The following is a 15482-nucleotide window of genomic DNA, read 5'->3' on the forward strand; positions in this document are numbered from 1 at the left end:
GGGAAACCGTAACGAAAATATGGAAAGAGTTGTACGACGGGGGAGATGTTTTGGCCTGGGCGCCAGGTGCAGTTCAGTGCTTTTTGGCTGGGGGGCACTTGTGCTATGAGCGGGCGGCTGATGACCCTCTTTCACCCTCCACTCTTTCAAAAAGTAATTGTGGGCCTCCCGCTCAGGCTAAGCCAGGCCATAAGGTGACTCCATCATAAATTCTCAGGCACCAAAAACTGGTTGCGACGACATCTTACGAAGCCAAGGCACACTCTATCATGCAGGTCCCGTGACCGGCCTGCATCATGGATTTTCTTAAGGCACTGGCTGTTCAGCCCAATTCAGATTTAAGACGTGCCATATCTCTGATGCAAATCAGCCATTCAATCAGTGGACGGGATTGGATGACAATCTATGAGACTTGGCGTTGTCGCCGTATCAAGGGTCGTGGCAGAGCTGATTTCATAACTTGGCCAACTGAAAACATCCTCACACATACATCAATCAGGTTCATCTTTACCATTTAAGAATGTTATCACTTAGAAACGAAGCAAAGTCAATCTTTAGTTATCAAATCACCGAATCCCATTGTTGCATCCTGAGTTACCTAGTCCAAACTACCAAAAGAGCGTGTTCTTCTCTCACTAAACATGTTACGAGAAGGTTCGTAGATACCTGGCTATGGCCTTGTTCATGGCTACCCGGTTTGATATCGTTGCCGTCAATAAACGACAACGAAAGGTATGAAGACAGAAGAAATAATACAGAATTGAAAAGAGAGGAAGCAATATTGGCCGAAGCAAAAACAAATAAAGAATTAGATCCGTAACCCTCATTCCCATCCTAAGAAATCAAATTTACGCTTACTTGGTGGCAAGTTTCTTCTTTTGCTCCTCCAGATACTCCTCGTCGGAAGCATCCAGGATGTCGTATTCCTCATCTGTCATGAATCCATCTTCAGAATAGTCCCATTCGTCATCAATGGTTTCTGACTCTTTAGGCTCCTCAACGGTAGAGATAGGCTCAACAGCCTCGTGGATGCTAGCCACAGGTGACTCCTTCTCAAGCTTGGGGAAAATCATCTGACTCGAGGCTTGGCTATCATTCTCCTGCTTAGGCTCCTCAACAGCTGTGGGCTCCTGCTTCGCCTCCTGCTCGGACTCGGGCTCGGGCTTGGGCTCCTCCTTCACAATTCGGACATTGACATCACACCACAGTCTGTGACCAAATTTCTCTCCATCTGGAGTTGTAAGACGCCAGTAAGAGATGACCTTGCCAGGCCGAACGGGTGTTCGGAGTAGGACAGTAAAGGGAAATTCCTGACCAGGACCAAGAGGAGCATAGCACACGGTAGACTCTGAGGCAGACACAAGCTCGGAGATGCCGGCCGGGTGATTGGAGTCAACATGACCCATGTAATCGCCGCTCACAAATCTGACGGAGCAACCAGCGGGCCAGTTCTCCTTGCCATCGTTGCGGAGAGTCCATGTTTGTTCGAAAACATGGTTGGGGGGAAGGATAGTACCATCGGGGATGGTCTCGCGAACGAATACACCCTTGAATTCCGCCTTGGGGGTGGGGATGGCCTCGGGAGTAGTAGATTCCTTCTTAATTTCCTTCACCTCAGGCTCGGGGGTCTTGACGGAAATCTTGGCTGGAGCAGGCTCAGTTGGCTTGACATCAACGATAGTACGGACAGGGTTGATGGAATTGCTGGGAACCGTGGGTTCAGTCTCAGTAGACTTGGACGTGCTCTGGTGGTCACCCATTTCGGGCATATACTGGCCATCCTGGTTCTCGCCAGTTGTTGTAACACTGATATGGCGGACAGGAGTCTTGAACTGAATCAAGGGATGAGTCTTGTTGTGAGCGTTAATGGGGCTGGCCTCGCAGTTGGCACAAAAGTCCAAATCATTGCAGATAGCACATTTGTATCGGGTGCCACGGATGTAGTTGGGGTACGCCTGGCTTCCGGAGCAAAGAGGTCCGTCGCAGCAAATGCCAACATGGACGGCCGCTGGTGCACGAGCCCGGACATCAGTGAGTGGCTCATAGATAGGCGCAAATCGGTGGCCAGGGTGGATGATCTTCACAGACTTGATGCAAGTAGAACAGTAGTCCCAGTCAGGACAGTCGAGGCACTTGTGACGGATACCTGTGATGTACTTGTCGCAGCCATCGCAAATGGCGTGGTGCATATGGTTACGGCCTGGGCTCATCTTGGCTGCAACATGATGGGGCATTTTGGTTCCCTTGACAGCGGGGGCAAATCCGTGCTTGGGGTGATGGCCGTGCTTGTCCTTAGCGAAGCATGGTTGGCAGAGATCGAAGTCTTCGCAGACGGTGCAATGAAGAAACTCGGCCTCAGGGTGTTCTTGCACACAGCAGTTGCATGTCCGCATGATGCCGAGAGAGGCCCAAGGAGCAGCAAGGGGCTCGAAAATTGGCTTGGACAATTGAAATGTCTGAACTGGAGGTGGAATCTTAGGCTCGACCTTGGTCTCAATGATAGTCTCAACTTTGACCTCCGCCTTAGGCTTAGGGGCGATAGTCTCGGTGGTGCTCTGGACTAGTTGCCCATCAACAGTTGAGCGCTTGATCAACCAGTGATCTCGACCATGGCAGGTGATACCTTGATCGACACAAGACTGGCAAAGATCAAAGTCTCCGTCGTCACAGGTGGAACAGTGGTAGTGAACATCAGGAATATTGTTTTCGCAGCTGTTGCAACAGACTGCGAAGCCAGGACCAGCGTGAGTGAACATAGCAGGGCATTTGTTCAGTGATGGATCGGCAGTCTTGGGCAGAAAGAATGGGGACTGATGATGCTTGGTCACGGGGAGAGATTGGGGGGTCTGCTTTGGCACCGACTGTCGTTCCATAAGATTAGCAAGCCTGCTCTCAAAATCCAGACGAGCATCCCGACGTTCTCCAATGAGTCTCGCAGCATCACTGAGGAGAGCAGAGTTGTAAGTTCGCGATAGAGGGCTAATACGGACCGGAAGAGTCGTCTCGGGAGATGTGATGATTGATGCTGGGGTTGGTGCAGGAGCCTCAGCAGCGGGAGTGGGTGCAGGGCTTGGCTCTTCGGAGGTCTCGTGAGCTTCTTTGGGAGCCTCGTCCATGCTCATAGGAGAAGAACTGAATGCGGCGGTTTCAAGCTCATCTTCGACGGTGACAGGCTTAGGTACTGTAACCTTGGGCTGTTCTTTGATGGTGACACGAATCTTGAGCTTTGACTTTGCCTTGGCGGCGCGGTAGAGTTGCTTGTAGATGGGGATGTTTTCAGCCTCAAGAAGGACATATGACGCAGCAGAATCGGAGTATCGCTCAAAGGCGACTTGAGCATCTCCGGGAATGTGCAAGAATGTACGGATCTGATAGCGTGTTAGTTGTTGCTTAATCAATTATTGAACCGCCAACTTTGGTCTCCATGGTAAGATGGCGACGTAGGATGGCGAAAACTCTGGAACTACTCAACGCGAGAGCAGTATTTGTCAACATACATTAGATTCAAGAGTTCTTGGGACCATATCCCGAAGAGGCATCTTGGTGCGACGAGTGATGCCCTCGAACATCACCTTGACGGTGATGGCATGGTCCAGACCAGCGTTATGCGTGGTGGAAGCCATTTTTGCAATGTTTCCAGGAAGGCTGCTAAAAGAAAAGGATGTTAGGATCCCAGTTTATTCTCGTCGTACTCGATCCGCAAAGGACGAGGATGATGAAGAGAAAGGAAGAATGACGACTGCGGATGGTGGAGCCTTACATATGGTAGCCGGGGGCGGTGACGAGGATGTTAATGCTGTTATCGGTGGTCGAGATAAGCAATCGGCGGTGACAAGAGGGTCGTCACCCGTCGTGAAATCGGCAACAGGCGCTCTGAGAAATAAACTATGTTGGGCGATAATAGAGAGGGTCGCCTGATGATAGAAAGGCGCAAGTGTTTTAAAAGGAGGAGAAGAGGGTGAGATTGATGGAAGAAAAGAAGAGAAGAGGAGAGGATAAGGAAGAAGTAAGAAGAGAAGCTTCCACTGTACGCGGGTCCTGAGCTGCCTGTAGGTAGGTAAGGTGAGGTGCCTCGGATGCCTGCAGGGGGTGTGCTGCGAATTACTGATGCCCGGGATTTCAGGTAGACACTGACGGGAGGATACTTTTACCTTGGGAACTAACTCTGGCCGCAGACTCAGTGACACATAACCAAAGAAAGATACCTTGAGGCTACAATGTCATGCCATGGCAAGCCGCCATGGCCTTTGGTGAGTCCGAGGTAGCGTGGCTGTAGCGCCAGGCGAATAGCACCGCAGCTCGTAGCGATTGGAAACTGGAAAACTCCCTGCACCAGCTGACGGGGGATGATCCGGGCTGGGCTGGGCTGTCTTCGGTACTGAGGGGTCGGTCGATCGGGGTACTTTTTCGGTGTTAGTGCATGACTAGAAGGATGATGTGAGGCCGTCAGTGGACGGATGGCGATAGACGCAACCCTTGGGGCAAAAGGCAAAAGGCAAAAGGCAAAGATCCAATGCAGGCAATACTGATGATGACGAGGTCTCAGCCAGACCAGATAGAGATGGGTACCGTGAGTCGTGAGGATTGAAATGTACTGGTAGGACCAGCATGCATACACACAGTTTCTGGGCGAGCGTATCTTGTTCCAGTCATGGATGGATTACCGAATTTCGAGGAGAGTGATTCATTCACTGGGGCTCTGTTTCGTCTTTTGCTGTGTAACCACAACCACAAGCCCTGTCAGATATTGACACTGAGGTCAATTGGAAGGGATTCTATTCGAATAAGGCAGCTATCCGTCAACTTTTTCTTTTTTTCCATGTGTCCTGTGATCGATGGACAAGGGGTGGTTGGTGTTGATACTCGACTAATGTACATGGTGAGTATGTATGGGGAACCTTTCATGATAAACTCTATCATATAATAATATTTTTATCCAGAGGTTTATGTTACAGCAACAGTGGCTGCTCGGTTCATTCAATTCAACAGCCTCTCGAGATTTATTTGGCACTGGCCGTAGCCAACAGTACAGTATCTTCTCTTTTCCTCAGATAGAAGTCCTCGCCTTAGTACTCTATCGCGTCTAACACAAGGTACTAGGACTAGACACAGCAATCCCGTCCCCTTGGCTCTCTAAAACTCCCCCGGATTGAAAAGAGTGGAGAGCGGGGCCCTCTGTGGAGTGGCGTCTGCACTCTGAGAGAGGGGCCGGAGTCTGATACTTGATTCCTGATAGGGCAAATGCCTGAAGAGCCTCGTTGACGCCCTGCTCTAACCCCAGACGATATCTGTGGTCAGGTACCACATGACGGCAAACACCTCGACGCATACGCAATGCCGCTTTCACCTCACCGACGCCGCCGTGAACTGACTCTATTGGATGCTCGTAGGTCACGGACTCAGGGTCAAAGGTCACGATGGTCTCTGGGTCTTGAAGCTTGGGGTCCTGAAGAAAGCAAGCTCTCCACTTCCAAGCCAAGTCAACATGGCCGGGTAGCTGAAGTGATGTTTACTGTTTATTCCATGGCGGGCAGAAGTCGGAACTCTCTCGGCTTACCAATACCTGGTTTCAAAGTCCTCTTTTTTACAATATCAAGATGGAAAGGTCATACTAGAACCACAGACCTGGATCAGTTGAGAAACTGGAACACACTAGAACTCAAACGCAGCCATGAGGTGGCCAAACAAGCTTGTTGGTCAGCCTGGCTCGTTTGTCAGTCTCGGGGTCGAGCCTGTTCGACCAAAATGCAGCACCTCATTCGCCGTCTAGGCAGAGAGGGTGTTATCTGTCTCTATCAGGTCTCAGAGCTACGCGTGCTCATTGTCGCCTAGAGGTTGTCGCCTCCTCGAAAACCTTCAACCTCGACAGTTTACCTGAACTCAATCTTGTTGTTTGATACGGTTGTTCAGTGAAACACGACTATCGGAAAAAGTGTACCCTTCGATTCAAGGTGAAGAAATAACACGAGGGAGAGATCATCCGGGCCAGATACACTTGCACTTGATCCACTTACAAAGCGAGCTTGTACCTTGCCTAGGACTCTGCGCATCACAAGCTCTCGTCCCAGGCCGGGGCTAATGACATTCCCGACTCATACGGTACTTTGTGTCCCTTGATGATCAAACATCATCTGCATCTCAGTATCTGAGTTATGGCTTATCAAGATCAAGCTCACCTCCAGCCTCTGGATCGTGTAGCTCTCCAATTGACCAGTACAGGTCAACTCATCAACTATTTACGGCTCGGAGGCTCACAACAAACGTTTCACGGTATCACGCATATTCCGCCCTCTCTTCTTAGATTTCCTCTTCTCTCCCCCGCCTCTCCAAACCAAAATCGTCTTGCGTGGACCTCAGAGATCTGAGCTAAGGGAGAGCTCCATGCAGCTTACCCGGCTACGCGGTCAGTCCTTGGATGGGCTTGCACAGGTGTAATTGCATGAGTCGTTGAAGGCCGACTTGAGTATGGCTCCGAGGTACTGCATTGACAATGGCATCCACCTGTCAAGCTATCAGAATCGACAAAAGAAGCTACACTAGAATAGACTAGCTGGTATGCACGTATTGACAACTCGTGACTTCATTACCCCATCATCACATCCCCACATTCTTGTTTACTTCTTATTTCCACATCAACTCTTTGTTCCTCTACCATGGCATGATTTTAACTCGCTTTCGTCTACGAACCAATCTCAATGATGTTTATAAAAGCATGACATCTTCTGTCCAAGCCATTCAATTATGCCACAATTGGAGATATTAAGAGGTCATTGGAGCCTTGGCAGTTATCTGGATCCCAATTTGGTTGGCCTTGGTCTCCTTGGCTTTACATGTGCCCGTAAGGTGAACGTGGAGAAGCCCGGCTGGTTGGCCAATGCTTCGAGTCTTTACAACTGACATGACAGTACATATTCGTACAGCTCTCCGCTTAGTGAGGTGGAGAAGCACCTAATTCCCCTCCATAACATCCATGCGAGCCCCGTTGCATCAAGGTTTCGTCTGTTTGGCTGAGGTAATGAGCAGATTGGCATCTGCCCCGATATAGTAGCAGAGCACTATATTTCACCACCACCTATTATATACCTGTGAGGATAAAGTCGGTTGCCCCGTGGATAAACCATATAATTAATGGCGTAATTATTGAGAGTATGTATTGGCTACAGGAAAAAACAGAGTCTATTCTGCCCGGAGGAGATAGAAGCTAGTGTGTTATTTTTGCTGTATTGCTTTGATCTATCTGGCCAAGATGTTGATATGGTTTACTTCATTGAACTATTTTTCACCATAAGTAGATTGCATAGGGCACTTCTCGTGAGTTGATTCGATACATCTTCGATGTCACGATAGTTTTCCATTGCCAATCAACAATGTCATCAAGACCAACAGCAGACGGAATCAGGTATATAATATGCCATGGACACCAAACACCATTGCCATGAAAACACGAAACCATGCGTAACCGTCAAGCACAAAACATACAACTGTGGATGGGGAGAATAAATGAATTGCTAGGCAGAGAGGATAACCAGTAGCAATTCAGCCCCCCCGCCAAAACCTCCCGTCCAACTCTTGCTCATCCTCCTCCTTCCAATATCCTTGGCCAAGACAAACTCCATCTCCCAACAATAGAAAAAAACACCAATCAGGATACTCTTGCCCATTCAACTCCCATCTGTTGATCCATTCCAGGTAATGATGTCCAGTTCGTAGAGTTAAGATATATAGTAATGCACCCATCTTGTCCCCTCAACCGGAACCATTCAAACAAAATAAAGTCACGCTTCAAGGCATGAACTTAACCCCCAATGAATGACTTGACATCAAAGTTGTAATTTCTTCCCCCCCTCCATCCATCCTCCAACCATGCTCCTGGTTCTTGTGTTTGCCTCTGTAAGGCTTTTGTTGTAGAGTAGCAGATACTTTTGAGTTTTGGTAGGTATAAAGTCGTAATTGTAGCTATTAAATCGGATACGAGTAGAAAGCGTTTGGACAGGTGAAGAAAGGGTATCCGGGTACGCCCCAGTTCTACTGCGGATAGTAGACCATGCCGGATGTCTGTTGAGGATAATAGAAGCCGTCAGGGCTGGGTGTCACCATGCCACCCATACCCATGACACTGGGTTGGTAGCCTTGAGGCGCAGGGTAGCCAGAATAATTGGTAACCGGCGGCAGCTGTGACGCATCGAAGTAGTAAACCATCCCATTCGCTTCTTGAACCACCAGACTGGACCCTGGAGCAGGGGGTGGGCCGTTGTTAGACATCACAGGTTGCTCGGGCTGATTCTGAGGCGTGAAGCTACCAGGAGGACCTGGCTGGCTGGGCACAAATGCAGGTGCAGTACTGGACGGTCCCATATTGGGAGTGTTGTAGTTGGGCGGGTAATAGTATCCCTGCTGAGGCTGCGCTTGATATGGCTGCTGGTTGTAGTAAGGTTGCTGGCCATAAGTGTTTGGCTGGAAAGGAGCAGCATGAATGGCTCTCTCAGGAATCTGAGACAAAGGTGTACCAGTAGAATGCTGAGATGGATAAGACGGCTGGCGAGTATGTGATTCTTGAGACAGGCCATTAGCCATTTGAATAGGCACCTGTTGGTGGAAGGCCTGCTGGTAAGCCTGGGGACCTTGTGTTAAGGTAGGTGACTCGATATCAGCAACAGATATGTTCTTCTGTGGACGAGGCTGATGCATGGGCAGAGCCGAGGTGGGCCGGTTCTCCTGGAAGGCAGGCTTTTGAGGAAGGGGATATGTCTGAGGCGGAGGCAGATCGTTGATTGATGTCTCCAGTGCGTGAGGTCTCTCGACACCAAAGGGAGGATCGACTGGCCCATAAGCAGAAGCTGGAGCAGCCATTGGCGGAACCATTGTGTTCATTGGCATTTCCGGCCGAGGAGCAGGAGGTAGTCGAACAACCGGCCGGGTATTCTCAACAGGGATGGGGGGCCGTGAGATAACGGAGCCTGTAGGGGAAAACATGTAATCACGGTCCACGATGGAAGACCGCCTGCTCATGGCCACACTAGGAGAATACACGCTGCCATAATAACTGCCCCCAAAAACACTTGTTCGTCTCGAGAAGCCACCCATAGAACCAAAGCCAGAACGAGGTTTTCCTCGCATTCGCTGCTGGTTGGGCCGCATAGCCCGGGGGATGAAGATGAAAGATCTGTCAGCGGCAGGGTATATATATCGAGGAGGATTGTTGGGTAGCGAGATACGGACGGGTTTGTCCCGACGCAGAGGTGGCCGATGATCGGGGAGCTTGGTATACTGTTTCACGGCAAGACGTGGAATGACAACCGGTTCTTTCATGGACGGAAGGGACACCCGGACCTGTGCATTGCCGATATGCTTCTCAGTGGAAAGAGTCCGGTTGATTGGAGTCGGATTTGGATCACATGTCGGAATGAATCCATTTCCGTTGGCTGGGCCCTCCTGTTCCACCATGTGTCGAGGGCGTGCTGGAGGTGCGGGCTCTACGACGGCGTCGTGCATATCATGTGTCCATGGAGAGTTGGTCGTCGGGTCTACAGGCTGGTGCAATTGGCTATGCCTATTAGTATATGGAAGACGTAAGAAGGGGAGGGCATTATCATACTTGATGGGAGCAAAAGGTCCTCCAATACCACCACGGCCACCTCGACCTCGACCTCGTCCAAAAGGACGAAATCCATTTGCTGCGGGCCCAGCATGTCTGTGGTCATGCATGAAGAAGGCACCACGGTTGGGAACGAAAGCCGGGTCCTCATCTCTCTTGCGTTTGTAATCTTCGTGCTCTTGTCGACGTCTGTTTGCAGGAGCAGCAGGTGGCCTGGCGGATGCTGAGCTCACTACTATGGGGGCAGCAGGAGACTTGCTGGGTGACGGGGCAACGACCTCGTCAAAATGCATCTCCTGAACGGGGGGAGATTGGTCTGTAATGGACAAACCGTGCAGCATCACGTCCGTATCAGTAACAGGCTTGCCATTCTGGCCGGGGCCGGAACCGGACCCCGACTTATGGCTATGGCCGGCATGCTTGGCAGCGCCATTGACCTTCCTCCTCGCATTCGGGGACGTTGGCGAGGCCTCGTCAATGTTGCTGGTATCGCTATCATCTGCAGGATCATTGTCATCTGTCAGGGAGCCATCGGTGATGGAATCGTCATCGAGGTCGAGGGTCTCCGGGCCAGCCTCGTCTTCGCCCTCGTCCTCAACACGGCGACGTTGACCGATAAGCTTCCTACGTCGAGGAACAGCGGAAGCCATGATTGCGCAGCGGTGAAGGAGACGGAGGAGCCGACAGAGGGGGCTTCGGAGACTCGATGATATGGATGCGACGGGGTTCGCGGGTCATACGGCGACGGAGGCCGGAGAGGGAAGGCGATAGAATTGGTGGGATGACGAAACGATCGATGAGTGGTTGATACGCCGAGGGAAACCAGAACCGGCCGGCGGCGGAAGATGAAAATAAACCAGAAGCCAGATAATAGATGAAAATAAGTCGTAACGGACAAAAAAGTGCAACAAGCAAGCAGACGCTAGACGAAGGAACCGATCGAAAACGAGAGGGGGAGGTGACGAGAGATGGGAATCGTTGTCAGCTCTCAGCCGCGAATGGTTGCAGTTGTAGTAGTAAAAAAAACTGCAAGCACGGGCTACGTCGTGGATGGAGAGTGAGTTGAGTCGAGTCGAGTCGAGGCCAGACCAGACGGGACAGGGAACTTGAAGCCGGACGAGGAGGAAGAGGCGGCGTGCGGAGGATGTGGAGGTGGAGGAGGGAAAAAGAGGGAGAGGGAGAAAAGGGAAGGGAAGTGTAATGTAAATCTACAACAAGTAACCTAGAGGATGGCGGATGAATAACCTAGAGGTAGTTCGGTTGGTGGTGGTGATGACTTCTGTCCTGTCCCTGTAAGGTATGGATGAATGGTCTGGCTGGTCTGGGCTGGGCTGGGCTGTCCAGTCCAAGAGAAGATTTGCTAAGGCACTGTAAATCGGATCGCCAGAATCCATCCGCTGGGTCAGGTCCTGGTAGCATGGGTCTCCCCAGTCGCCGATTATGAGGTGCCGTGGAGGGAGCTATTGTTACTGAGCTGATGGGCTTTTCAAGAGCCGAAGTACCACACAGGCTACTCTGTGGTGTACGGTGACATGTCAGACCAGTGTCTTCCTCAGATACCCCACCAGCTAACTTTAGGGTAGGCCTCCACAGTATACAGCAAAAAAACCATTTGAGGTGAGAGCTTCCATTGAAGCGGTCTCCACTACTGCAAAATGTATGGGTCCTAACAACTATCGTCTATCCAACATGATCAGCTTGATTCAAATCACCACAGCACCAACATCAGGAACAGAGACATCTTACGAACAGCTTGAGATTCGATAGGACTTGGACCCACCGAGCCTACTTTCATTCCTATTCCTAAACTTCAACACATGTTACTGGGCAACACACCAAACTCACCACTTCACTCGTCCCGCTTTATCTGCAACTGGAGGCTCAACTCTACGCATTACGCGACTCACGACTCACGACACGACCATAACATTGGACGAACAACCATCACATGATGACAGTCTGTATTTGGTCTCTGCGTCGCCTTTAGGATGTCATATTTGCTCTAACTCTTTTGCGAATGTAAAATGCAGCTGCGGGCCACACTGCCTCAGGAGAAATCTCTCCCATTATTTTTGTGACTAGGTAGAGTAAGGTAAGGTGAGGTAGCCTGGTGTTGTTTGGTTGCCCCACGCCAACTCCCAAGATAAGGCGGTCCAGCTGCACAGTTGCCAGCCAAGCTTCTCATTCTCACATTCAAGACGTTGGACCAGACCAATCAGCATGATCTACCGTTGTCCGTTTCAATTGTTGTGCATATTCTGTACGAATCGGGCAGTTATGCAACAATTACAGACCCTGATTGATTATATGCCGAGATCGCAATATGGGTTATTAAAAACTCGTCATATGTCTCACTTCGAGCTTCAAGCTCACTATTGTATTCATTGCATTGTTCAACACTCATTGGGCGGTCCCTTGGTACAGGATATATGTAACACCAAGGTACATCATGGCGTTATCAAGCAATCAGCTAAAGGTTGAGCTTGTACATCTTTCGACTCAACTACCTTGAGTCTTGAAGTAAGGTCCTCAGACATGCAGAGAGTAGATCCTGCACATGTACAACATTTAGCATTTTTCGAATATGTTATTTGCAATACCTGGTGAAAATACCGAATCGGACAAGTGGTTGACTGTACATCTAAAACACGACAGCCTGTCTTAGTAGGTAAGTTTTTGGAAGAGTCTAGTGCTCCAGTTTCTTATACCAAGGTTCATTTTGGCCTTTGATACTTAGTTGTAACAAAGGAAAGAAAACCTACAAATCTACTGGAAACCTAAACGGTTTTCCCGAGTTATGTCATGTATGATGTCAAATACCTTTTCGAGACTGAAGAACTTGGTAGAAAATGTCGTAGTGAACAGCTCTTCACTATCATGCTGTGTGAGTCCGACGTAGAAAGTCTGAGAGAATCCAAATCGAAGAACAAGAGAGTGAAGAGTTGCCTCGAAGGGGACTAGAAGAACAAGAACAAGAACAGGAACAGGAACCAGAGTAGCCGGGAGATCAACGTGGGGATCATAGATCCAGGTATCAATTAACCATAACCCCTTGTTGTGTTTCACTAATATCCTGGTTGCACTAAGTACTCATCAAGAAAGTATTCTCACAAAGAATTAGGTAGCCACATGAAGTCACATAAAATAACTGAAATAGCAAGCCTTGCTAAAGAAAGTGTATTCTGTCATACTGGAAAGCAGAGAGGAGCAACCCAGACTAACACTAAAGCATATCTGTTTTGGCTACTCAAGAGAAACTTGAGAAGCAATTTTCAGATGCTACATAGAGAACGTGTCTGTACACACCACAGTGACAAGTCTCCCGTGAGCTGTACCATGGTCTCCCCGTTGAAGCGACAGTAGGAAAGACGCCTTGTTGATCTTGCAAGCTCCAGCGCAACGTTCGACGGGATATTAACATTTGATGGCGACTGAAGAGAGGTCTCGGCTAACCATGAGATGGCCAAGGCCAAGAGTTGAACTATGTAGGTGAGGTGAGGCGAGGTTGATACTTCTTGGTGTCGTGCATTGGTCTTCTCAGGGGACTTCGTACCTCACTGTGACCTCCAAGATAATGTAAACTCTGGAAGCACAGGGAAACTATATACCTCTAAAAGAGCGGAAATATTGTCCAAAGGAGGGAAAAAAAAAAAAAAAAAAAAGACAAAGACTCATACGTAGTTATTCATTACGGACGCTAGGATCATTTTTGCTAGACTCGGGCCGTTATTTGTGAAATATAGTAAAAAGGCTCGCAATTGAGCACACAAGCAATATAAATATATCATCGGCAAGAATGCCAATGTCTTCTTAGCAAGAAAACTTCGTGGCGATTGTGTATCATGTGTCAACACTGAGACTCACTCTTCTGTCTCTTATCTTCAACCACCGTGGGGTTATATTTGCTCTCGTTGGTAAGGTAGTCAGACAATGCAGGGAAGCTACCCTCATCCTACAGCCACACGGCAAAGAAGGAACGTGACCTGAATACAATCAGTTCTATCTCATTACACCTACCTTAGGTACTGATAGCCCAAGAATGTATACGAATATCCACCACATGAGGCATATATTACTTTTCAACCCACAAATCCCCCTCTGCAGTTCACCTCAGTCCAGTCCGGCCCAAACTAGGAAGCCAAGCAATGGAACCATCGTCAGAAACCCTGGCATCTAACTGTACCCCACGATTTCAACCATCCTCTTCAAGAACCAATCACGGCATAACGCCGACTGACGCCATCCCCCCTCTATCTTAGCCTCAATCCGGGGTGAAGGGAAGCTCTCCTTCTGTGATATTCTTTTTTAGGAGAGAAGTGCCGCAATCGCAATTGGGTCGCAATGGGAAACTCGCGCTTCTCATTCTCCCCACACAGACTGTGATGTAGTCCTTTTAGCTGTCTGAATCTGGCCTAAGCTGGTGGAAAACGGCGGTATAAGGTAAGGTAGTTAGGTTGCTTTGAGCTCCGTGGCCTCGGCCGTTTAAATTCACTATCAATGCTTCAGTGGGGAATGGATACCTAGGAAGGCGGGGGAACTTGCTCTGCTCTATCATGATATCGGGGTTTGAAGCTGATGAAATCACCTCCATAAAGGCTCGTTTCTAGTATTACATAATGTAGACTGATAAGTATAGATATACTATAGCTCCCGACTTATCTCGCAAGTTCATGAGACCAATTGATATCAGAAACTCGAAAAGATCCAACCTTATCATGAACAGCTTCCCCTCCTCACAACAACCCTGCGTTTATCTCCAGTGGATCCCGCTGCAACGTTGGTAGGAGTCAGAGGGGAGGCAAGAAAACTTAAGACGGCTATTCTGATGACAAAAAGATTCAGGTAAGTTTAGTATAACTTAGCATAGATCTAGGAGGCCTTAGATTAGGTATTTTTGACACCTTGGTTCATCGTCAGAGGTTTTCTTGCTTCTTCGAGGCAGGGAGTGACAGAGCCGAGTTCACAGCGGGGTTCCAGCCTGTGCTACCTTAGCCAAGCCCCAAGCGAAGGCGCCAAAAAGCTCCCTTGTCGAGTTGTCACTCATTGCCCAAAGCCCGTCTTGTCTCCAACAGCGGATCGTCTGCTCATGACCTAATTCTCTAAACCCCCCTCCACACTCACTCTCTCGCTCTCTCAACAATATCCATTCCTCTTGCGTCCAACTCCCTGTGCGCCGAATATCCTCAACTTTCATAGTCAGTCGATCTCTCCCGGAAACTGCCAGTTTTGGCCCTCGCCATTATCATCATGGCCAACCTCCCATCGCAACACCCCACCCTCTCTCTCCATCTCTCCGACGTCACCCTCACCCCGCTCATCACCTCGGCCTCGTCGCAATCACACCTCGAATCCCTCACAGCTCTCACCTCAAGCGCCCTCTCCTCCCAGACCGCCGCTCAGCGACTCGGTCTCGGTCGCCCCCAACGTCTCATGGTTGAGTACCCTGATCGTGGGCCTGTCGTAATACACTCATATCTTGATCCTCGCGACGCTGTCGATACAGCTACCAACAACGCTGCCGCGACCGCCTCTAGCCGCCCGGGTTCAGCGCCCGGGTCAAGTCACGGCCCCGACTCTAGAGCACCTCGGTCTGAACCTGCGCCGTCCCATGACGATCCACGATCCGAGGATGCGGCCCCGTTGCTCGTTGGTGTGGTCGTCGCAGGGTCCGCAGATGAAGCGAGAGAAGCCCGTCGCGCATCAACAAGGCTAGAGCGCGTGGGAAGAGAATTCCAAAGGGAGTGGGCTGCTGAGAGTAGTCAAGAGCGCGCAAACGACGAGGGGCCAGAGTGATCAGGCTGCAGAAACACCCACCAGCTGGGGTGCTTGTCGTTCACATGATATGACGAATTACATTTACGAAGCGATATAATGCGATGCGATGCGA

The 15482-nt window shown here is 49.7% G+C and overlaps 3 protein-coding genes across 3 annotated transcripts; 1 reads left to right on the forward strand and 2 right to left on the reverse strand.

Annotated features, from left to right (window-relative positions):
- Window positions 1–541: 541 nt before the first annotated feature.
- On the reverse strand, window positions 542–3995 carry FOBCDRAFT_35335 (uncharacterized protein). The gene is made up of 2 exons (XM_031184054.3): window positions 3498–3995; window positions 542–3368 (listed from the first exon to the last, which is right to left on the reverse strand). Exons 1-2 carry the CDS (start codon window positions 3621–3623, stop codon window positions 855–857), a joined length of 2640 nt encoding a protein of 879 aa, XP_031039696.2. The 5' UTR covers window positions 3624–3995; the 3' UTR covers window positions 542–854.
- Window positions 3996–7739: 3744 nt separating this feature from the next.
- On the reverse strand, window positions 7740–10357 carry FOBCDRAFT_35344 (CASC3/Barentsz eIF4AIII binding-domain-containing protein). The gene is made up of 2 exons (XM_059612154.1): window positions 9596–10357; window positions 7740–9544 (listed from the first exon to the last, which is right to left on the reverse strand). The coding sequence occupies exons 1-2, from the start codon at window positions 10243–10245 to the stop codon at window positions 8026–8028; spliced, it is 2169 nt and encodes a 722-aa protein (XP_059464909.1). The 5' UTR covers window positions 10246–10357; the 3' UTR covers window positions 7740–8025.
- Window positions 10358–14457: 4100 nt separating this feature from the next.
- FOBCDRAFT_35348 (uncharacterized protein) lies at window positions 14458–15408 on the forward strand. The gene has a single exon (XM_054704615.2). The coding sequence runs from the start codon at window positions 14843–14845 to the stop codon at window positions 15386–15388; it is 546 nt and encodes a 181-aa protein (XP_054560590.1). The 5' UTR covers window positions 14458–14842; the 3' UTR covers window positions 15389–15408.
- The last annotated feature ends 74 nt before the right edge of the window (window positions 15409–15482 follow it).

This window comes from Fusarium oxysporum, chromosome V, assembly GCF_013085055.1.
Source record: "Fusarium oxysporum Fo47 chromosome V, complete sequence".
In the NCBI taxonomy this organism is placed as follows: domain Eukaryota; kingdom Fungi; phylum Ascomycota; class Sordariomycetes; order Hypocreales; family Nectriaceae; genus Fusarium; species Fusarium oxysporum.

Bases quoted from the DNA above. Each gene is read 5' to 3' on its own strand.
- FOBCDRAFT_35335 (XM_031184054.3), bottom strand. From the start codon at position 3,623: ATGGCTTCCACCACGCATAACGCTGGTCTGGACCATGCCATCACCGTC. The intron at 3,369-3,497 runs GTATGTTGACAA...ACACGCTATCAG, and splicing joins CAAGAACTCTTGAATCTAAT to ATCCGTACATTCTTGCACAT.
- FOBCDRAFT_35344 (XM_059612154.1), bottom strand. From the start codon at position 10,245: ATGGCTTCCGCTGTTCCTCGACGTAGGAAGCTTATCGGTCAACGTCGC. The intron at 9,545-9,595 runs GTATGATAATGC...TAATAGGCATAG, and splicing joins GGACCTTTTGCTCCCATCAA to CCAATTGCACCAGCCTGTAG.
- FOBCDRAFT_35348 (XM_054704615.2), top strand. From the start codon at position 14,843: ATGGCCAACCTCCCATCGCAACACCCCACCCTCTCTCTCCATCTCTCC.